General features: G+C 43.2%; 1 protein-coding gene across 5 annotated transcripts in view; it reads right to left on the bottom strand.

The window, feature by feature from the left end:
- The window catches only part of slc45a4 (solute carrier family 45 member 4), a 72,769-nt gene that overhangs the window by 33,533 nt on the left and 14,959 nt on the right, over nt 1-24,277 (bottom strand). For 2 of the 5 annotated variants that reach the window (XM_004915023.4, XM_031903804.1), the window contains exon 2: nt 8,637-9,278. In XM_004915023.4, coding sequence (XP_004915080.1) covers nt 8,637-8,874 — 238 coding nt within the window. In that variant the 5' untranslated portion in view covers nt 8,875-9,278. Of the gene's footprint in view, nt 1-8,636; nt 9,279-21,119; nt 21,161-23,362; nt 23,561-24,277 lie in introns of those variants that run through there. The other 3 variants (XM_004915024.4, XM_031903801.1, XM_031903803.1) reach the window with 3 other exon arrangements.

Genomic DNA, 24,277 nt, shown 5'->3' with positions numbered 1-24,277 from the left:
CCCATGTCCCTCCATATTTGTGTAGCAGGAGTCTGTTAGCTTTAGAACCCACAGGCTGAGAAGGGACAGTCAGATTTAGGAATTTTAAGTAACAATTACTTACAAAAGCAGCCCTAGCAGCAAAAAATGACCAACGTGACCTATAGGTGACTTTTTATGTAGATTCATATTTTGAAAAATAGCTTTTTTTTGTGTCAGTGTCACTTTAATAAAGTGGATTTTAGACTTTTATATTGGGAAGTTCCCCTACCTCACTCGCAACGATTCGTCCCAATAGAAGGAAAAAGCAAGAGACGGCATTATCCCGTGATTAAGCAGAATTACCACAAGTAATGTGATTTACTTGCAGCGATGTTAGCAAAGGGGGTGGCATTTTGACGGATTTGTTGCCCACAGGACATTTTTACCTCAGACCACTGTCACTGCCCTAAGGCTGATTCAGGGCAGGTAAAAGTAATGTGTGCATTGCAAAGAGACCTCTACTTTTGGTTGTACCGGTATGGGATCTGTTATCTGGAAACCCGTTATCCAGAAAGCTCCGAATTATGGAAAGTCTGTCTCTCATAGACTCCATTTTAATCAAATAATTCAGATTTTCTCTGTAATAAAACAGAACATTGTATTTGATCCCAGCTAAGATATAATCAATCCTTATTGGATGCAAATCAGTCCTATTGGGTTTAATTAATGTTTTATTTTTTTTTAGTACAGTTAAGGTATGGAGATCCAAATTACGGAAAAACCCCTTATCCGGAATACCCTTGGTCCCAAGTATTCTGGATAATGTAGGGATTGTCACAGGGAGCTGGAGTTATAGCCCAATACCATTTGGAAGAGAGCAGGCTATACAGGGCCGGAACTAGGGGTAGGCAGAAGAGACAGCTGCCTAGGGCGCAACGATTGGGGGGCGCCAGGCAGGTACCTCTCCTGCCTACCCCTAGTGCTACTTTGTCATTGCCTCCGCTGCTTGTCATTAGCGGTGGAGGCAATGACCGATCTAATCACACCGCCCCCCTGCACCTCCTCCTGTGCTTTGGCGCGCATGCGCCGTTCAGGGGGCGGGGAGGTGGGCAGAGTTGGCCGACCGGGTTGCCTAGGGTGCCCGGTTGGCTTGGCCCGCCCCTGAGGCTATATATCCTTGTGGTAGATGAGGTTATGAAATAAGACTAAGCATTGTATACGCTCGAGTGCAGGCACACTAAGCCGATATCCGCAAAAAACGCAAGACTTCACCTATTCGGCAGGTATCGGCTATATGTGGCTGCACAGGAGTGTATTCAATGCCTCCTGGAGCAGGAACAAGTAGGAGGATTTTACAGTAGTGGGGCGTATTCTCTGCAAGTGTTTTTCAGCTTGCCAAGAATATGTCATGTCTGGCATTACCCTAAGGCTTTCCAGTCAACAACTATAATTTAGCTCAGGTACTAGGGTTCTCCAATCAGAGCACAATACGGATATTTGTAATCATGTTTACAACGTTTTAGGGGATCCTCTCCCTTTCTAAAGCAGTCTCACAGAGTATAATTTATCTTCCCATTAGTAATGGGTGTCCTGTAACCCAGGCACCACAGAAGGGCAGACAAGCTTATGGTCACGGCGGCCATCTTGTGTGCAGACCTGAGTGCTCCCCTGCTCTTCCCAAACAGCCCTGAGCCGTGATATGGCTCTGTGCAGAATGAGGCTGCTGAAATGTGATACTTGTTTTGCACATGGAAAGCGGCGCGGCCACAGAATTCCTTATTCAGCAGTGATAGCACGACAGGGGGAAAGCACATGGAACCATTTCCCAATACTGTCTGGCACATCATATTTACACCTGAGAGGGAACTCTAATTCCCACCGTCCTTAGCTAGCCTCTGCAAATCCCTAATGCATCATTCTATTTCAGCAAGATTCTAACCAGTGTTAATGAACCTCTGGCCGTAACAATGATTCAAGTAGTATAAATGCACTAATGAGATAAAAGATAAACAACTAACATAAACTCTTACATGCCCCACCCACTTGCCCATCTGTAGTTGTCACATTGTATAACTGAAGAAAAAAAATCCCTGCTAGATAACAGGAACACCTCATTTATACTTCCTGTTACAGGCTCCACCCACATAATGATCATTCTATGGTACAGGTATAGAACCCCTTATCTGGAATCCCATTATCCAGAAAGTTCCGAATTACGTAAAGGCCATCTCCCATAGACTCCATTATAAGCAAATAATTTTTAAAAATGATTCCCTTTTCTCTGTAATAATAAAACAGTACCTGTACTTGATCCCAACTAAGATATAATTACCCCTTATTGGGGGCAGAACAGCCCTATTGGGTTTATTTCATGGTTAAATGATTCCCTTTTCTCTGTAATAATAAAACAGTACCTGTACTTGATCCCAACTAAGATATAATTACCCCTTATTGGGGGCAGAACAGCCCTATTGGGTTTATTTAATGGTTAAATGATTCCCTTTTCTCTGTAATAATAAAACAGTACCTGTACTTGATCCCAACTAAGATATAATTACCCCTTATTGGGGGCAGAACAGCCCTATTGGGTTTATTTCATGGTTAAATGATTCCCTTTTCTCTGTAATAATAAAACAGTACCTGTACTTGATCCCAACTAAGATATAATTACCCCTTATTGGGGGCAGAACAGCCCTATTGGGTTTATTTAATGGTTAAATGATTCCCTTTTCTCTGTAATAATAAAACAGTACCTGTACTTGATCCCAACTAAGATATAATTACCCCTTATTGGGGCAGAACAGCCCTATTGGGTTTATTTCATGGTTAAATGATTCCCTTTTCTCTGTAATAATAAAACAGTACCTGTACTTGATCCCAACTAAGATATAATTACCCCTTATTGGGGCAGAACAGCCCTATTGGGTTTATTTCATGGTTAAATGATTCCCTTTTCTCTGTAATAATGAAACAGTACCTGTACTTGATCCCAACTAAGATATAATTACCCCTTATTGGGGGCAGAACAGCCCTATTAGGTTTATTTAATGGTTAAATGATTCCCTTTTCTCTGTAATAATAAAACAGTACCTGTACTTGATCCCAACTAAGATATAATTACCCCTTATTGGGGGCAGAACAGCCCTATTGGGTTTATTTAATGGTTAAATGATTCCCTTTTCTCTGTAATAATAAAACAGTACTTGTACTTGATCCCAACTAAGATATAATTACCCCTTATTGGGGCAGAACAGCCCTATTGGGTTTATTTCATGGTTAAATGATTCCCTTTTCTCTGTAATAATGAAACAGTACCTGTACTTGATCCCAACTAAGATATAATTACCCCTTATTGGGGGCAGAACAGCCCTATTAGGTTTATTTAATGGTTAAATGATTCCCTTTTCTCTGTAATAATAAAACAGTACCTGTACTTGATCCCAACTAAGATATAATTACCCCTTATTGGGGGCAGAACAGCCCTATTGGGTTTATTTAATGGTTAAATGATTCCCTTTTCTCTGTAATAATAAAACAGTACTTGTACTTGATCCCAACTAAGATATAATTACCCCTTATTTGGGGCAGAACAGCCCTATTGGGTTTATTTCATGGTTAAATGATTCCCTTTTCTCTGTAATAATAAAACAGTACCTGTACTTGATCCCAACTAAGATATAATTACCCCTTATTGGGGTACGGAAAGACCCCTTGTCCTGAAAACCCCAGGTCCCGAGCATTCTAGATAAAAGGTCCCATACCTGTATAACTGAAGAAGCCAAAACCCAACTAGAAAATGGAACATCTCATATAAACTTCCAGTTACAGGCCTCACCCACTTACCCATCATTCTATGGGACAACCGAAACTGCCAAAACCAACCTAAAAAAAGAGGAATGCCTCATGTAAAATACATGCTATGCCACTCCATATTATACAGGCCCCACCCACTTACCCATCATTCTGAGGTATAACTGAACAAGCCCCACCTAGAAAATGGAACACCTCATAAAAACTTCCAATTACAGGCCCCACCCACTTACCCATCATTCTATAAGACAACTAAAACTGCCAAAACCCACCTAGAAATGAACGCCTCATGTAAAATACGTACTATGGCACTATGGCCTCCCCCCTATTCTATGGTTCAACTAAAGAAGGACAAATACCCCTAGACACGAGGAACGCCTCATATAAACCGCTTCTTACGCTAGGTAGGACGACTTATTGATGCGTGTAGCCCGAGTCTGAGGTAGAGGAGGATGCAAAGCTATTTTTTGGCAGCCATGAAGGAAACACAGCCCTCTACTGAAGCAGAACATATTTTCTTGTGTTGTGGGAACAGGGCAGAAATAAATGGTTATCAAACTGATACAGACAAGGTCCTGCACAAACCTGAACTGACCTTTGTGTGTTTACAAAACAAGATGGCAAGCTGTTACCCAGCTCAGCGCCAGAAGAGGTGCATAGGATCAGCAGGAGCAATGGCTGCCAAGAAAGTCCTTGCTAATAGTCACTCACATTTGTTCCACTGCTTTCTAAATAGAAGTTGTTGTGGCCACTAAATGCCAGTCAGTGATGTGATTCCAAGGCCATGGCTCACTAACAAGAACCATGTAGTCAATAAATTCCATTCAGGGTGTACAGTGGGACAATCGCTGTTGATAAATGTAAGGTCATGTACCTTGGATGTAAAAATATGCCTCAAGTGACAAATTCATTATGGAGAAGGATCTAGGTGTACTTGTGGGTACATACACCAGGCTGTAGCAATGCCAATCAGCAGCTCCAAGGGCAAACAAGGTTCTGAAATGTATTAAAAGGGGTATAGATTCTCAGGAGGGGGTCATCCTTCCCCTTTACAGAGCGCTGGTAATGCCCCTTCTAGAATATACTGTGCAGTCTTGGACTGCAGCGCTCAAACGGGACATCACTGAATTAGAGAGAATCCGAAGAAGGGCAACTAAGCTGGTAAAGGGTATGGAAAGTCTCAGTTCTGAAGAAAGAAGCTGGGATTGGTTATCTGGAAAAGATGAGCTTAAAGGTCCCCATACACGCTGAGATCTCGCCAAGCGAGCGGATCTGCACCCGATATCCCCACCTACGGGTGGGCGATATCGGGGAGCGTGGCTCTGGGGCCAAACGATCGAATTATACTGGCGGCAAGGGGCAGTCGGTTTGGGGACCGCATCAACGAGCCGATGTGGTCCCCGATCCGACATAATTTTCTAACCTGGCCGATCAATATGGCCAGCCAAGTTTCAGGCCAGATAACGGTCAGCCAGGCCCCTCGTTTCTGCCCCTACACGGGCAGATCAGCTGCCGAATCGGTCCAAGGGACCCATATCGGCAGCTACAATCTGCCCGTGTATGGGGACCTTAAGGGGCGATATGATAAATATATATAAAGGGCACCCATTCCAATTGTGGAATTCTCTCCCTGAAGTAGTTGTAATGGCAGATGCATTAGACAACTTCAAGAAATTACAATGTTAATATGCAAAAGGGGGATTTTCGGTGCCCCGTGTTTAATTAGCAGACATTCCTGGGGCAAATTCTTGCAATTTCAATAAAAGTAACTGGGGCATGTTTTTGGAAATATGTGTTTTCCGATGGTCTTAGGCGACCCCTGTGAAAGGGTTGTTCGACCCCCAAAGGGGCCCCGACCCACAGGTTGAGAACCACTGGTCTAAAGGCCAAAGTAATGGCCTCAAAAACGGATACCTGGTTGGGGATCAGCCACAGTTGGGCTAATTGTAAAATTCCAACATGTTTACAGAATTGGCAGGACAGTCCCACAGCACTGACCTGGAAAGGGGTGGGGCTTCATCAAAAGGTGGGTAGAGTTTGGGCATTTGGGGGAGGGTCTCGGTGCAACTTGGTGGGTGGGGCGTGATCTAATTTGTCCCACAGTTGATAATTCAAATGTTGGAAGCTTTGCAATAAAATGTGGCCCTCTCCCAGGCTCAGGGGCCAAATGATCACATCAGCCCAATCTGGCCAAACGCCATTCTGTACCAACCTACCCAAATAAGCAGATCCTGGCAGGTGTGGCTGAATAGCTTTAGCAAGGGGGAGACTAAAATCAACCAATCAGATCAACCATTCCAACCAACATTTCAAAATATTCTCATGGATAGTGCAGTTTGTAGCTCAGGGAATTACTTAGCACAATGCCCTTTCCTCCACATGGCATATACCAGCCTTGTGCCTCTGGCAGTGAAAGGGTAAAGACACTGGATACCAGTTTGTCGAGTTTCTTTAATCTCCAAACTGTTTTGTCTGCGCTTCACAATAACTCTCCCTGTTCCTTACGGACTGCTCAATTATTTAGCTGCTCCCTCATTTGTTTCCCAGCACATATCTTGTGTTATTAGAATCTATATTAAGCCTTTGATAAGAGAGAAGAAGTTCTGCAGTGGAAAATTCCACCGGCTGAAATGATTTTGCCTGTGCTCCGTCCCTGGTGGATCCATGACTCATTGTGTTGGGAAGACAAATAACTGGCACCGACACCGATCATTAGAGGTGTGTGCAAGCTGGGTACTGAGTCAGCTACAGGTGCTCTGTTGCAATTCTTTGTTGCTCAAAAAGTCTCATCGAACAGAAATGCAATCTAACATAATACAGGGTGGGGCAGATTGTGTAATGCACTTGCACTAATTATGCCATGTAATAAATGCTGTGCCCTAATCAGGTAGGTCATGGGCCTGTAAGATTGACACAGATAGTGTGGAATCCTTCCATAATATTATATGTCCTCTACCGCTACATTCTTAATATTTATTTCAGTATTATATGTGCTGCCAGCATAAAGTCAGAATCATGTACAACCAACATAAGTCAGATCTCTGTACTAGCATACATTAAATACATTTTACTTACAATTGGGGGGGGGATCAGATAGGATCTGTGCCACTGTGACAGAATGCTCTGTTATACAGATAGCTAGAATCTCAGCCATAAAGCAGGGCAGGACTGCTGCTTACAATGGGGGGATCAGATAGGATCTGTGCCACTGTGACAGAATGCTCTGTTATACAGATAGCTAGAATCTCAGCCATAAAGCAGGGCAGGACTGCTGCTTACAATGGGGGGATCAGATAGGATCTGTGCCACTGTGACAGAATGCTCTGTTATACAGATAGCTAGAATCTCAGCCATAAAGCAGGGCAGGACTGCTGCTTACAATGGGGGGATCAGATAGGATCTGTGCCACTGTGACAGAATGCTCTGTTATACAGATAGCTAGAATCTCAGCCATAAAGCAGGGCAGGACTGCTGCTTACAATGGGGGATCAGATAGGATCTGTGCCACTGTGACAGAATGCTCTGTTATACAGATAGCTAGAATCTCAGCCATAAAGCAGGGCAGGACTGCTGCTTACAGTGACTATAGGATCTATAACCACTGAGACAGAATGTAAATCCATATGCAAGCAAAAAATTGATTTAAATTTCATGAAACTGTACTACATTGCTAACCATTACACACTGTTTCAGGACAAATTTCATGCTTTATCAGTTAATGACAGAGTCTCTTTTAGGTTATCAAGTGCCAATTCCAGGGATGGCAAAATCTTAGTGATAAAACGGAGTACAAATTCTTTCTCCGTATCTGGTCCCAACTCTTTTTCAGTGACTAAGCACTGTAACTCATTAACAAGAAAAGTGAGAGATGTGCCAGGATAGATTAGTTGCTATCACCGATGGGATATAGCGATTAACACGGCATGTATTGCTTATGGTCTGGTCGCTGCTGATAAAGCCTTGCTGGCCTTGGCATTCCAGCTCTAGTGATTATACTAAAAGAAATATGCCTAATAACCCCAGTGTCAGTACTGAGAAATGGTTTGAGATATACCAGTTTGTGTGGTTTGACTGGTGTAAAACATTCAGCAATGTAAGGAGAAATATTTACTGCATTATTCTACTGAGCTTTAAGCAGTTCCGCAAGGTAATGTTACATGGGGGGGCTCAAGATGAAAGTGATCAGGGGTGAAAATGAAAACCAATCAATGGAAAGTAGAAACCAAACCAATTAACAGTAAACTAATTTCATATTTATGTTACTGTATTGCAAAACAAAGTGGTAACTCTGCCAGGGCGTGCCCAACACCAACACTGGCATTGTCTTAGCTTGCTGGTACGTAACAGGACCTGGGAGAATCTGTACAGGAAACCCACCAACAGCTCCTTCCCCATTGCTGCCCCCAATAACTAGTCTCCTTGCCCTCTAAAGGTCCCCATACACAGGCCGATGTGCTCGCTTGGCAACATCGCCAAGCGAGCGGATCTTCTCCCTATATCCCCACTTACGGGTGGGCCCTGGGGCCAAATGATCGAATTATAATGATGGGTATAGGAAAAGTCGGTCTGGGGACCGCATCAACGAGCTGATGCGGTCCCCGATCCGACTATATTTTCTAACCTGCCCGATCGAGATCTGGCCGATTTCAGGCCAGATATTGGTCGGGCAGGCCCGTCGGTAGTGCCCATACACGGGCCAATTAGCTGCCGAATTGGTCTAGAGATCTTAAAACAAAAAGGTCCTTTTTGTTTTAAGATCTCTACAATAAAGACAAGTTTTAGTGGGCCAAGGAGTGTGTGCCATTTCTCTTCAAACAGCAGACCAGATATGCCACTACAATTCATAACCAAAAGTATACACTTACCAATTTGCAAAAGAACAGGGGTGACCAAAGCCGTCTCCATGGCATAACAAAACTCTCTGCCGAACATGACCGCCCCGTGCATCACCCATAGCCTCACGGGGATCCGGTCAATGGAGCTCTCGCTGATGGTTTCATCGCGGCTCTCATTCTCCTTGGTCTCCTCTTTCTTTAGCTTGGTCAACGGCAGCTCCTGAACTTGCATAGATTCGGAGTCGGCATTCTGAGGGGCCATCTTCATCACCACAAAAATATATATATATATTCTTAGATTCTATATAAATATTAATACTATATCTCTCGAAAGATAAATAAAGATTTCTCTTTTTTTTTTGTTCAGCTTCGTCAGATTCTTCATGCAATTAATACTTGTATTCCACTGCGCTGGGGTGGATGTTTCCGCAGCTCGGTGAGCACGCAAGATACGCGCCGTACAAGAGAAAAGCTATTTGGTGCTAATGCAATCATATGGCTTGGTTGCTCTACTGTGAACTAGATTTAAAAATCCATAATTGCCATTCAGTTAATACCAGTTTCATCGTTTCTATAGAAGAAGTAGTAAAATTGTTGGTCTTGCTATAGCAGGTGGGAAAGGCGACACAAAATGGTGATCCACTTTTAATCCCCATCGAGTGGCTGATTAATCTGTAAAAGAGAGGGGGAAAAGTCAGAGAGGAACAACTTTATTCAGTAGGGGCTGCTTTCCAGCAACTGAGGCTACAGTAAAAACACACATTTTTTAGTATATTTTTATCCTAAAATGCAAAATATGTTATGATTTTGAATCACACATACAGGTTTGCCTAATGGAGTTTAAAGGCTAAATATAGATATTCCGTAAGGTTATCATTGGTTCAACCTGCAGTATTAGCCTTTCCTAAGCAGCCATCTTCTTACTGTAGGATGGCTACATCGCCCTGTCTCCTCCCACAGCCTCCTTTTGATAGAAAGGGTGTGGCCTGACAGCCAAAGGAAGTATAATGTGATATTTATAGGGGGTGTGGCCAGTGAAACAGGGCTATAGATGGCACTAGTCAGTCTTATTTTAGCCTCCTCTGCCCCTCCGTTACTGGCTTATGCCTGAGTTAGGGGACATATAAAGGGCTAGGGGGGTCCGACATGCAGGCAGGACTGTATTCATGGAGCTAGGTGCAGGGACTTTGTTAATTCAGACAGCATGAAAGGTAGGGTGCAAAGTGCTAAAAAAATAAATCAAAAAATGGTGCAATCTGCTCAGTTTTTGCACTTTGCACCCTGTCAGGTTGTAAATGAGCCCTCTATCATTTATTGATTGGGCCATGGTTGCTTCTTCCTCTTTAGAAAATAAAAAACAATGGCAGCACAAAGGCAGGTGAAATGGAATATCCCTTTATTATATACAGAACGTAATGAGAATGTATGGATATAATTATAGTGGGTCAGGAGTGCAAAAAACTCACTCAACAGGATCAGCAAATACACTTAAATATGAAAACTGACAAAAATCTATGGGCCCCCACCTGCCCAGTTTACAACCAGATGCTCAGCTTTGGTCAGGTCCGAAAATGGAACACTGGGAACTTCCCACTTGAACAAGGCTGTCGGCTATGGAAGAGGTCAAGAACCTTCCGTGCCCATATACATACACCTCAATAGAGAGAACATTATTTCTTGTCAAGTTGCAATGAGTCATGTGACCCCACTAATCACCCATTATAACGGATATCATAACTACAAATTATTTATAAGGTTTAACTGCATTTCTACTCCGGTCTAATAGAATCCTAGGCCCAACCTTCCCTGTTTCACCGGGCAATTATCGGATTATCTGAACAGAGCCGCCACAAAGACTTCTGCAAGGACTCTGAAGGTGTTGTCATTATTCCCTGTTTCCTTTGTGACTAACGACCCAAATGACTTCATTTCTACCGACCCCCCCAAATATAGAAGTTACAGGAAACAATCCGTGTTTGTGGGGAACGTGATAAACATCACAGAGATCCCTTCTGACTCACATACACACACCGGCTTTGCCCAAAAGACGTTGTTCTTTCCGAGCGCCCGTGGGCAGGAAGCTGGGAATTCATGGAAGGGCAGTCAGAGGAAGGGCGGGGGGGGTTACGTTTATACAGGACAATGCGCCCAGATCCCATGTCACCTGATTATTAGGGGAATATTAGATTCTAATGAATGAACAGAGGGATGCTGGGAACGGGGAGAAGCAGATGCCGGAAGCAGCCTTGGTCCCAATGTGTCAGTTACTGCTATGACCCTGGCGCCTCCTATGGCCCTGGCGCCTCCTATGACCCTGGCGCCTCCTATGACCCTGGCGCCTCCTATGGCCCTTGCGCCTCCTATGACCCTGGCGCCTCCTATGACCCTGGCGCCTCCTATGACCCTGGCGCCTCCTATGACCCTGGCGCCTCCTTTGACCCTGGCGCCTCCTATGGCCCTGGCGCCTCCTATGACCCTGGCGCCTCTTATGACCCTGGCGCCTCCTATGGCCCTGGCGCCTCCTATGACCCTGGCGCCTCCTTTGACCCTGGCGCCTCCTATGGCCCTGGCGCCTCCTATGACCCTGGCGCCTCCTTTGACCCTGGCGCTTCCTATGACCCTGGCGCCTCCTATGGCCCTGGCGCCTCCTATGACCCTGGCGCTTCCTATGGCCCTGGCGCCTCCTATGGCCCTGGCGCCTCCTTTGACCCTGATATTCTGAGAAACTTTGCAGTTGGTCTTCATTTTTTATTATTTGTGGTAATTGAATTATTGAATTATTTAATTTTTTTGTTCAGCAGCCCTCAGGTTGCTAGGTTCCAAGCTAACCTAGCAACGAGGCAGTCGTTTGAATGTGAGACTGGAATATAAATAGGAGAGAGACGGAAAAGAAATAATAGAATAATAAAAAGTAACCACAACAATAAAATGACCACAATAGTTTTAACAACAGTCTGAAAGCTGGAAAGAGTCAGTAGAAGAAGGCAAATAATTTAGAAACAATAAAAAATAAAGACCAGTTAAAAAGTTTGTAAGAATTGTCCATTTTATAACGCATTAAAAGTTAACTTGAAGGTGAACCGCCCCTTTAAAATCACATGACTTTGTCACATAAACATGGAAGTTGTGCGCCGTTCTCTTTCAATGGCCAAATTAGTATCTGGTTCGGTATTTGGCCAAATCTTTCACAAACCATTTGGCCAAATCCCAAAATAGTGTATTCAGTGCATCCCTGATATTTACTTTCCCTTAAATTGTATGGGCATCGCCCAATCAGGGACAAAAGTGGAATCATATAGTGAATACAAATTCTATCCCTTTTAAACAACAAGTAAATTGATGTTGGCATCTGCAATAAGTAAGTCAGCCTTAGGGCATCTTTAACCTCTTAAATGCCACCTTTATTTAGAAGCCAGAACACTGACCAGAAAGTACCACTGTGCCAACCTATGTTTCTGCGTTATAATATAATTATTGTATATAATATAATATGTAATTTACAATAAAAAGGCGCATGAAAAGGGTTAAAAAAAATGTTTTACATTTTCAACTGTCCCGTTAGCGCGGCCCAGTTATGGAGGGAAGTGGGGGCCACAGGGCTCCGGATGTTCATATTCGCACATCAAAGCAGAAAAAATGGCCTGACAATCAGCGAAATCAATGACTTCCTCTATTGTCCTGTAATAAAGCGGCTGCCAAGTCATGTGACCTCCCTGCGTCCCCGCTTTCCCGGATAGTTAAAGGTCAGCGCTGTGGGAAATGTTGTAGCCAGCGGTAGGCTAGGGGTTAACCGGGGGTTGGTTTCATATTGGGGTGTAAGGGCAGTGCCATTGGGAACCCCTTAACCTGAATGCAGCCATTTCCCTTCGTTTGAATAGGAATTGCAATGCCCATGGGAGATCCTTCCATTGTTTCACTAGGGGTAATATGGTTAGTGCTACTGCCTTGCAGGGCTGGGGGTCCTAGGTCCAATTCCAGCCAGGGTACTGCTCTGCGTGGAGTTTCTATGTTCCCCCCATGTCTGATTGGGTTCCCTTCAGGTACAGGTATGGGACCTGTAATCCAGAATGCTCAGGACCTGGAGTTTTCCGGATAATGGGTCTTTCCGTAATTCGGATCTCCTACCTTAAGTCTGCTAATAAAAATATTTAAACAGTAATTACACCCAATAGGATTGTTTGGCTCCAATAAGGATTAATTACATCTTGGAATCAAATACAAGTTACTGTTTTATTATTACAGAGAAAAGGGAATCATTTAACCATTAAATAAACCCAATAGGGCTGTTCTGCCCCCAATAAGGGGTAATTATATCTTAGTTGGGATCAAGTACAGGTACTGTTTTATTATTACAGAGAAAAGGGAATCATTTAACCATTAAATAAACCCAATAGGGCTGTTCTGCCCCCAATAAGGGGTAATTATATCTTCGTTGGGATCAAGTACAGGTACTGTTTTATTATTACAGAGAAAAGGGAATCATTTAACCATTAAATAAACCCAATAGGGCTGTTCTGCCCCAATAAGGGGTAATTATATCTTCGTTGGGATCAAGTACAGGTACTGTTTTATTATTACAGAGAAAAGGGAATCATTTAACCATTAAATAAACCCAATAGGGCTGTTCTGCCCCCAATAAGGGGTAATTATATCTTAGTTGGGATCAAGTACAGGTACTGTTTTATTATTACAGAGAAAAGGGAATCATTTAACCATTAAATAAACCCAATAGGGCTGTTCTGCCCCCAATAAGGGGTAATTATATCTTAGTTAGGATCAAGTACAGGTACTGTTTTATTATTACAGAGAAAAGGGAATCATTTAACCATTAAATAAACCCAATAGGGCTGTTCTGCCCCCAATAAGGGGTAATTATATCTTAGTTGGGATCAAGTACAGGTACTGTTTTATTATTACAGAGAAAAGGGAATCATTTAACCATTAAATAAACCCAATAGGGCTGTTCTGCCCCCAATAAGGGGTAATTATATCTTAGTTAGGATCAAGTACAGGTACTGTTTTATTATTACAGAGAAAAGGGAATCATAAAAGCGTATAAAAGCGTGCGCGTAACCCCGCCCACCCACCCTCCAGTCCGTGGAAAATTTTACCCGCTTGCCACCGGTCCTTGGCACAAAAAAGGTTGGGGGCCACTGCAATAGAGGACTGCGTAGATCTACAATTGACTGCTTTGATTTCTCCCATAAGCAAAATTTAACCAAATAGTGATATGGAGCTCTGTATAAACAAACTGCAGCCTTTGTTAGGCTTTGAGATAAATAGCAATTCATTATTCAAAGGGCTTCTCTGCGGACCAGAAATTGGCTTTACTACACCCTCCTTTGCAAAGCAGGAAGTTGGAAGGAAAGTTGCACGCTGGTTTCAATTTCTATTTTAAAGGGCAAGAAATAAAACCATAGATGTTTCTAAATTAAAAAAACTAAGTTCAGCACAAGCCCTACTCGCTGTGCCCTTGTGTCGTGCTGTTGTCTCCCACATAATTGCAATACAAGATGGAATACTGAAATATAAAATATTCTAGGTGCTCAATAACAGGACCTGCCCTTCATGTTTCCTTTCCCGGCTCAGCCAGGCCTGAAGAAGGCAAGAAAAACCAAGCTGTTTGCTTTAGAGGTTTATATTTAACCCAAAATCGCGCTCTCTGGGTCGGCAGAGTCACCCCCTGATTCAACCGAGACGCGCTGCAGGGCAATTAGCCGAGAGAACAGAAGTAAAATGCATGAAAAACAAGACTAATTGCGCACATGTGACACGTGAATCCATCAAAAACATAAAAAGGACAAAAACAGACCTTTAACTTTCTATATAATTACTATAATTAAGGAGAAATAACCTATATTTAGAGCTGTGTTTACCTTCCACATATCAAGGGCACCGCTTTTTACAAGAATATTGAATAAAAGGAAAAATATGCTGTACCCTCATACTGTACTGTCTAAGGGAAACACTATGGCACCTCCTACCCATATGTATAAATACAAATATACAGAGAAGGACTGTTCTGGGCACACAATAAGCTGTACCCCCATACTGTACTGTCTAAGGGAAACACTATGGCACCTCCTACCCATATGTATAAATACAAATATACAGAGAAGGAATGTTCTGGGCACACAATAAGCTGTACCCCCATACTGTACTGTCTAAGGGAAACACTATGGCACCCCCTACCCATATGTATAAATACAAATATACAGAGAGGGAATGTTCTGGGCACACAATAAGCTGTACCCCCATACTGTACTGTCTAAGGGAAACACTATGGCACCTCCTACCCATATGTATAAATACAAATATACAGAGAAGGAATGTTCTGGGCACACAATAAGCTGTACCCCCATACTGTACTGTCTAAGGGAAACACTATGGCACCTCCTACCCATATGTATAAATACAAATATACAGAGAAGGAATGTTCTGGGCACACAATAAGCTGAACCCCCATACTGTACTGTCTAAGGGAAACACTATGGCACTTCCTACCCATATGTATAAATACAAATATACAGAGAAGGAATGTTCTGGGCACACAATAAGCTGTACCCCCATACTGTACTGTCTAAGGGAAACACTATGGCACCCCCTACCCATATGTATAAATACAAATATACAGAGAAGGAATGTTCTGGGCACACAATAAGCTGTACCCCCATACTGTACTGTCTAAGGGAAACACTATGGCACCTCCTACCCATATGTATAAATGCAAATATACAGAGAAGGAATGTTCTGGGCACACAATAAGCTGTACCCCCATACTGTACTGTCTAAGGGAAACACTATGGCACCCCCTACCCATATGTATAAATACAAATATACAGAGAAGGAATGTTCTGGGCACACAATAAGCTGTACCCCCATACTGTACTGTCTAAGGGAAACACTATGGCACCCCCTACCCATATGTATAAATACAAATATACAGAGAAGGAATGTTCTGGGCACACAATAAGCTGTACCCCCCTACTGTACTGTCTAAGGGAAACAATATGGCAGCTCCCCTGAGCTTTCCTTTCCTTACTAACCTGCCAATATCTCTGTATATTGCATTCATTGGGACTGGTAGCAGAACTGGAATGCAACAAAGAAATAAATCCTACAATGTAAGTCTAATCGCCGTAATTACATTGCAGCCGATTCTGATTTAATGGGAACATTCAGAACTCAAGGCTCTAATCCTGCGAAAGATTTAAGGATCTGGCACTGTGAGTAGTATATAAGGTTAATGTTCTATTACCAGCCCTGGGAACAGTGGCTTCCAATCAGTCCTGGGGTTAGTAAAACCAGGACAAAATGGCCTTTGTGATACTGGCGAATCAGAAGGTATAATATACTTGTCCCAACACAGAGAAGCTATCGGGTAGGTTTCTGGGTTCACCTATAACTTTGCCTTTATTACAAGCCCCAGTGGATAAATATCAAATAAAATGACACCCGAGTTACTGATAAATCCCCACACGCAAGCACTGGATTTATCACTGATCTGAGTTGAGGGGCGGGGAGTGGGAGGGGTTTATCTGCGACATCAGATATTATTATAAAGGATCAGCTACATACCTACTTGCCCCAACATGTACCAATACTGGGGAATAAATCTTATAAATGATCTTGTCTCGCAGGTCAGCACATACACGCAGCCATTAAAGGGAATATAAACCCAAAAATAATTGCACCTAAAAAAAGCAATTGTTTTTCTAGGCAACTTTCCAATTTGTTTTTTTTTTACTGTATCTATGTATCCACTTCTGCACTGCTGGTTCTGACTACTGAAACTATAACCGAAGAAGAAGCATTCTGTGCACGTGGGGATAAATACGGCCACACGGTAGTCAAAGTGCACGTGACTGAAAGTTCATGGAAGCTAAACCTTGGTAAATAGAGGGTATTTTGTATTAAATAGCTTAGCGTGGCCGGTGCTTATCCTCTTCGGACCATATGGGCCGCCACATTGTGCATCTCTGCAGCCTCGCTCGGCATACGGCGGGATCAGGTGGCACGACTGCTGAGGAAGGGGGGAATTGATTGCCTCAGGTTTTATGTTTTTATGAATAACTTTGGGGCAAACTGCCCATGTATAACATCTGCCAGTGATCCCCATACACATTGCGCCTGATACACTGTATTAGTTATTATCATGTGCCCATGGAGCAAGGCTACTGGTAGATGACTTAAGGTGGCCAACAGTTATTGGCCCGTGTACGGGGCCCACCCAACAGATATTTGCTCGAAAATTGGCCATTAGGGCAGGATTAAAAATGCTATCTAGGCAATGTGACCCAATTGGTTGGCCCGAGGGCGAATGATCGGATCAGCCTGATTTCATTAATTAAGGTGGGCACATTGGGAAAAGATCTGCCTGTTGGGCGAGGGCATCTTGTGGTGCCAGGCAGAGCACAAATAAATCATTCCCTTTTTTTAAAATGAGCAAAGGAAGCACAGAATCAAAGGGAGGAGCTTACAAACCCTCCAGCCATTGGTACAGCATCTCCAGCGTCTCCCTAAGGCAGGGGTGGGCAAACTTTTTGGCTCAGGGGCCACATTGACTTATCGCCAGGCGGGGCCAGTGTTACGCCGTTTCCGCTCGTCAGTCCCCGGACGCCAAGTCTCATGTGATGAGACTTGCAGAGTTGGCAGGCCGGATTAAACAGTCCAAGGGGCCGGACGTGGCCCGTGGGCCGTAGTTTGCCCACCCCTGCCATAGGGCCAAACGATCACATTGAAACTGCGGGTATATGGGCCATCGGCATCGGAAAATCAAAATTGCCCGATTGAGATCTGCCCAATTCTAAGGCAGATATCGGTTGTGTAGACCAGTCAGGGGTGCCCATACACGGGCAGATACAGATAAGCTGCCGAATCAGTCAATATGTACAGATATGTTTAATATTAGCCACTGGTCACATGCTGATTATGTATGAATATTACAGAATACTGTAGCATTTAGACCCCCCCCACACACACACAAACTGCAGCCCATCCTCCAGCAGAGCAGATTGGGATACAATGTAATGCTGATCATTTCCTAATCATTAGACCCATTTCTCCCTGTTCCTCTCTCTCCGGCACCGAGTTACTTGGCCTCAGCTATTATGGGAGCCGAGTGTTATGGCCCCTTTCTCCATACAGATAACTGCGAGGAGGACAATTTCCGATGCGCACAGATGTGTCATAACCTACTGGGGGAGATTGCGCTGCAGCCTGATGTGCGCGGGGGGAGGCCCTTCCTATGCGGCTGTTCGGCACATACGCTGCGTATTTATTGGATAAATGGATTTATTGGCCTATAAAGATAAAACCTTCGGAGCTCTGTGCCTAATCTCCTTCTCAGCGATTTCCCAGTATATGTTCATTACATTTTTTTATTGTTCTTTGTAAAAGTCATTGCTATTAAAAGCAGTGTCTCTCTGTCCCTTTCTACTCCCTGCACTGCTGGTTCTGACTCCTGAAGCAGGATTAACAGACCTGGTGAAGAACTAATTTCTCTTTCAGGGGTCAGAACCGGAAAGCAGAAAGATAAACAGACACTGCTTTCAACTGCAATTGCCTTTCCAAATACAGGTATGGAATCCATTATCCGTAAACCCGTTATCCAGAAAGCAGCATAAAACAGTACCTGTACCTGATCCAAACTAAGATATAATTACCCCTTATTGGGGCAGAACAGTCCTATTGGGATTATTTAATGGTTAAATGATTCCCTTTTCTCTGTAATAATAAAACAGTACCTGTACTTGATCCCAACTAAGATATAATTACCCCTTATTGGGGCAGAACAGCCCTATTGGGTTTATTTAATGGTTAAATGATTCCCTTTTCTCTGTAATAATAAAACAGTACCTGTACTTGATCCCAACTAAGATATAATTACCCCTTATTGGGGCAGAACAGCCCTATTGGGTTTATTTCATGGTTAAATGATTCCCTTTTCTCTGTAATAATAAAACAGTACCTGTACTTGATCCCAACTAAGATATAATTACCCCTTATTGGGGCAGAACAGCCCTATTGGGTTTATTTCATGGTTAAATGATTCCCTTTTCTCTGTAATAATAAAACAGTACCTGTACTTGATCCCAACTAAGATATAATTACCCCTTATTGGGGGCAGAACAGCCCTATTGGGTTTATTTAATGGTTAAATGATTCCCTTTTCTCTGTAATAATAAAACAGTACCTGTACTTGATCCCAACTAAGATATAATTACCCCTTATTGGGGCAGAACAGCCCTATTGGGTTTATTTCATGGTTAAATGATTCCCTTTTCTCTGTAATAATAAAACAGTACCTGTACTTGATCCCAACTAAGATATAATTACCCCTTATTGGGGGCAGAACAGCCCTATTGGGTTTATTTCGTGGTTAAATTATTCCCTTTTCTCTGTAATAATAAAACAGTACCTGTACTTGATCCCAACTAAGATATAATTACCTCTTATTGGGGCAGAACAGCCCTATTGGGTTTATTTAATGGTTAAATGATTCCCTTTTCTCTGTAATAATAAAACAGTACCTGTACTTGATCCCAACTAAGATATAATTACCCCTTATTGGGGCAGAACAGCCCTATTGGGTTTATTTCGTGGTTAAATGATTCCCTTTTCTCTGTAATAATAAAACAGTACCTGTACTTGATCCCAACTAAGATATAATTACCCCTTATTGGGGGCAGAACAGCCCTATTGGGTTTATTTCATGGTTAAATGATTTTTTAGTAGACTTAAGTTTTGGAGATCCAAATTACGGAAAGACGCCTTATCCAGAGTACCCTTGGTCCCGAGCATTCTGAATAATGGGTCCTATACCTGTATTGCTAAACCCAATGATAATGAGGAATGAATGTATATTGGGAAGATTCTTATAATTACATTTTCTTTTATTAGTTCCTCTTTAATCTATAACCTTTATTATATGCCTATGGCTATTATATATCTTTATTACCTTTCAGTCAGGCAAAAGGCAATTTCGAATCCACGGCTGCACTAGAATATAAAGGGGCTGAGCAGTGATTTATAGCACTGGATTAACTACCTCTGGGGGGGCGCACTGTAGACACCTATACCCGCCCCAGGGCCAAACGACCGAATTAGCCCAATATCGCCCGTAGGTGGAGATATCGGGAGAAGATCCGCTCGCTTACTGTTTAGCCCACCTGTACCCTTTGTGCTATAGTTTATACAGGAGCAGGGGCCAGCCATGTTGTAGCTCCCACTCTTCCCAGCTACAGTCAGGTGATCCCAGTGGTTTTAACCACTTGGGGGTTTTAACCCTAAAAAACCGGGGGTGACCACGACGTAGTTGGCTTATACAGAGACCCGAACCCCCAAGTCCTATCCTTAACTCACAAACTATTTACTTTTTTGCAGAGATCAGTCACCATTACTTGTGTCTCCCATTGAAGGAAAGTGTCGGCTTTGTATAAATTCAGCCCCCCCCCCCATAATAACGACACCCGAGGCCGTACAATTCGCTCTCACTCACGGACAGGCTTCCCTGTTTGCCCTTCAACGGCTTTGACCTTCCCAGGCTTTAGATTACACTGAAGCCCCTGCACTCGGGGGCCCTGTTCAACTTCACATTTCAACAAGATTCTCAGACCCTGGAAAAAGTCCCGTGTGAATGACGGGGGCATGGATAAATGTTATGTGTAGCGTCCAACCCGCTGCCCTATCTGCTGGAATGTCCGGACTCCCAGATACAATGTATGTGCAACAATGTAGCCTGTAGCCTGGGCTGCACTGCACGGTTGCAAGGTTGCAAGGTTCAGAGCAAGCAGTATGGCCGCACTGACGCCGCTCTCTGTAGCAATTACATTTACTGCTACCCCCAAAACCATAGGAAATTTTGAATAAATGTATATTAGGAAGTCTCTTCCATTGACATTTTCTTTCATTATAAAGAGGTAGATTTTTGGATTTGCATTCCCTCTAAGTCCCAGGAATCCTGCCTGCCAGCATTTTATTGCACCTTGCAGAGCGGCGGCGGCACCTGATTTAACCTTCGGAATGAATCACCTTGCGGAATGTGCAGGAATGCGGTTTCTGCCCTGTGATTTATTCCATGATAACCCGCTGATAATTTCCCATGATAACTGCGGCTGTGAGAATGACGACTGCCATTTACAGCCGGACCCCTTGGGAAGATTTAAAGGGATACTGACCCCTGTACCTAAAGCTAAGGCCAAGGCTGAGCAGTTATACTAATATGCTTTAGCACAACCCGGAGCCGACAGTCTCTCCCAACTCTGCTCTTTGGGGGTGTTATTACCAGTTGGGGGGGGCTAAATTCTGGCAAATTTGCACTGAGCATTGCCCACAGGGAGTCCGACCCACTGGCACGCTGGGGAATAATTATCATTGTACCTGAGGTACAATATAGTCCTGTGCAGGTATCTATGTCGGAACTGAGAAACATGAACTAGGTCACTCGAACATCCCAGGTCAGATCGGCAGAAAGTTCCATTTATCAAAAATTCATAGAACTGACTCACTTACCCTTTATTTTCCGACACACATAAACCTTTCATTACTCCATGTAACGTTCTGTAACATAAGGAAAGAGTGACAGCAGGGACCTTAAGCTATTCATTAACAATACAAACAGTACAGGTATAGCATCCATTATCCGGAAACCCGTTATCCAGAAAGTTCTGAATTACGGAAAGGCCATCTCTTATAGACTCCATTTTAAACAAATTATTCTAATTTTTGGAAATTATTTCCTTTGTCTGTAATAATAAAACAGTACCTGTACTTGATCCCAACTAAGATATAATTACCCCTTATTGGGGGCAGAACAGCCCTATTGGGTTTATTTCATGGTTAAATGATTCCCTTTTCTCTGTAATAATAAAACAGTACCTGTACTTGATCCCAACTAAGATATAATTACCCCTTATTGGGGCAGAACAGCCCTATTGGGTTTATTTAATGGTTAAATGATTCCCTTTTCTCTGTAATAATAAAACAGTACCTGTACTTGATCCCAACTAAGATATAATTACCCCTTATTGGGGCAGAACAGCCCTATTGGGTTTATTTAATGGTTAAATGATTCCCTTTTCTCTGTAATAATAAAACAGTACCTGTACTTGATCCCAACTAAGATATAATTACCCCTTATTGGGGCAGAACAGCCCTATTGGGTTTATTTAATGGTTAAATGATTCCCTTTTCTCTGTAATAATAAAACAGTACCTGTACTTGATCCCAACTAAGATATAATTACCCCTTATTGGGGGCAGAACAGCCCTATTGGGTTTATTTCATGGTTAAATGATTCCCTTTTCTCTGTAATAATAAAACAGTACCTGTACTTGATCCCAACTAAGATATAATTACCCCTTATTGGGGGCAGAACAGCCCTATTGGGTTTATTTAATGGTTAAATGATTCCCTTTTCTCTGTAATAATAAAACAGTACCTGTACTTGATCCCAACTAAGATATAATTACCCCTTATTGGGGCAGAACAGCCCTATTGGGTTTATTTAATGTTTACATTATTTCTTAGTTAACTTAAAGCATGGAGATCCAAACTACGGAAAGATAACCTATCCGGAAGACCCCAGGTCCTGAGCATTCTGGCTAACAGATCCCATACCTGTACAGAATTTATATTCCTTTTCTTTATATATGAGCAGATCCTTCTGATATGCCTAAGGTGGGCGATATTGGGCTAATACAATTGTTTGAGACTAAATAGCGGGACCAATGTGGTCCCAATGAGCTGATGCAGTCCCTGATTCAACAGGGAAATCAAACTTGCCCCAACGACATGTGGCTGATTTTTGGCCAGTTATCTATTGGGGAGGCCCCCTGGGGGCCCCATAAACAGGCAGATAAGATGCCAAATCAGTCTAAAGGACTTGAAAAGCAGCTTAAATCTGCCCATGTAAGCCCACCTTTAGACAAAGTTTGGCACATTAATTCTCCCACCCATGAATACATGAAAACCAGCAGAAAAGGAATGTTCTGGGCACAAAATCAGCACATAACGTACTATAAAATGGAAACAATATGGCAGCTCCCTCTAACTATTATAAATAAATACCCAGAGAAGGAATCTTCTGGGCATGAATGAATCTATAAAAAGCTATTTATTACATAAAACAAAAATATCTTTAATGTCAGGGGGCCTATGCTGAAATAATTGTTACTGCCCTGGGGGGGCTGAGAGCTGCTATTATACAACTACGCACACAGTTAAAGCATTTTCAAAAGTTAAGTCTGGCTAAAAAAGGAAGAAATATTTCAGATATGCCTGCAAGTACCAGAAGAGAGATACCGAACCGAAAACTGGGGAATTTACCAGCAACAACACCGATTGTGCAATACGTGGCGCTGTTAGAATGCAAGCTCCTAGGTCCACTCCACTTGCTTTGGGGAACTTCACTGATAAAGGGCCCAACTTAAGCAAGGACGCTGTGTATCCGGGATGCCCAACCTATCCCCCTTCATTGGTTTGTAAACTACAACTCCCAACTCCCGTGCAGGGGAGAACTGCATAATAAACTCCCATGTTGGCACTGAATTTGGGTTAAATTCCATTTAAATTGCAGAATGACTTTGTCTGCATAGCTTAATTTCCCCTTTAATCGCCATTACTAAAAAAAAACAAATGATTTCTGTCCTGCTCTTATAGAAATAAATAAGAAAAGTGGCCAAGTGCCCAGCGGCACTATATATCTGTATCACAGGTGCCCCCATTCAGAATGCTACGCAATGTGCAGCACTTACCCACAAACCCACCTAGCTGACAATATCCTGTACAGAGCAGCAGGACCTTACGGGGTTAACCTTGAAGGCTGCAGTGGATTTTCCTTGTGCTGCAGGGCAACATGCAATCCCAGCAGGGAAATGGTGCAAAGTGGCCCCGGGGCCCGCTGCCTTCTCTTTGGGTCACACAGCTCCTGAGCACTACAGCCAGGCCAGTCTCTCTGCGAGCTGTTTGTTTTCTGACTGCACCAAACATAGGATCCTATTGGCAGGCATGTGAAAAGGGGAGGGGCTGGGAGTATTTGGAAACCAGTATGGGCCCCGCCTCTGGCAGGCGTGAAATGTGCAGCGTTGAGTTTCCTTGGGATCAGTTCCCCAGCAGCGCAGGAGACGTTTATATACCGGTAGAAGCCACCTTGCCCTCTCTCTGTGCCAATATCCTTTAGTAAGGCAGGGTGTCAGTCACTCAGGGAAGGGCAATTAGGGCACAAAATATACCCCTAAAGCCACACGGTGCAAGAACGGAGTATTTACATGTTCCTTATCTGAAGAGGCCACTGTACACCTTAGGGGTTAATTATGAATCCTGGGGCCACAACTGCAAGAGAGTCCCCCTAACTGCTCACTTACAGAGCTCTTGTGCCCCCCAGGGGTGCTGTCAGGAGATGCAGCTGAGCCCCCCCCCCCCTTCACTATTATAGTGCTAGAGCACTTTGCACTTTGAACACTATCAAACTGGGACAACAGGGAGCCAACACCCCCATATGAATTCCAGAAAACCCACTTATCCAGCAAGTCGAGGGTCCCCAAGGGTTCCAAATAAGAGGTCCCCACCTGTTCTACCCCAGAGGTATCCACAGAATGGATTAGGGATGCACCAAATCCAAGATTTGTCCTATTTTAGCAGGATTTGGATTAAATCACACGGTGCAAGAA

This window comes from Xenopus tropicalis, chromosome 6 (genome assembly GCF_000004195.4).
Source record: "Xenopus tropicalis strain Nigerian chromosome 6, UCB_Xtro_10.0, whole genome shotgun sequence".
Taxonomy (NCBI): domain Eukaryota; kingdom Metazoa; phylum Chordata; class Amphibia; order Anura; family Pipidae; genus Xenopus; species Xenopus tropicalis.
The sequence above is the reverse complement of the archived record's forward strand: the minus strand, read 5'-3'. Positions and strand labels throughout refer to the sequence as shown.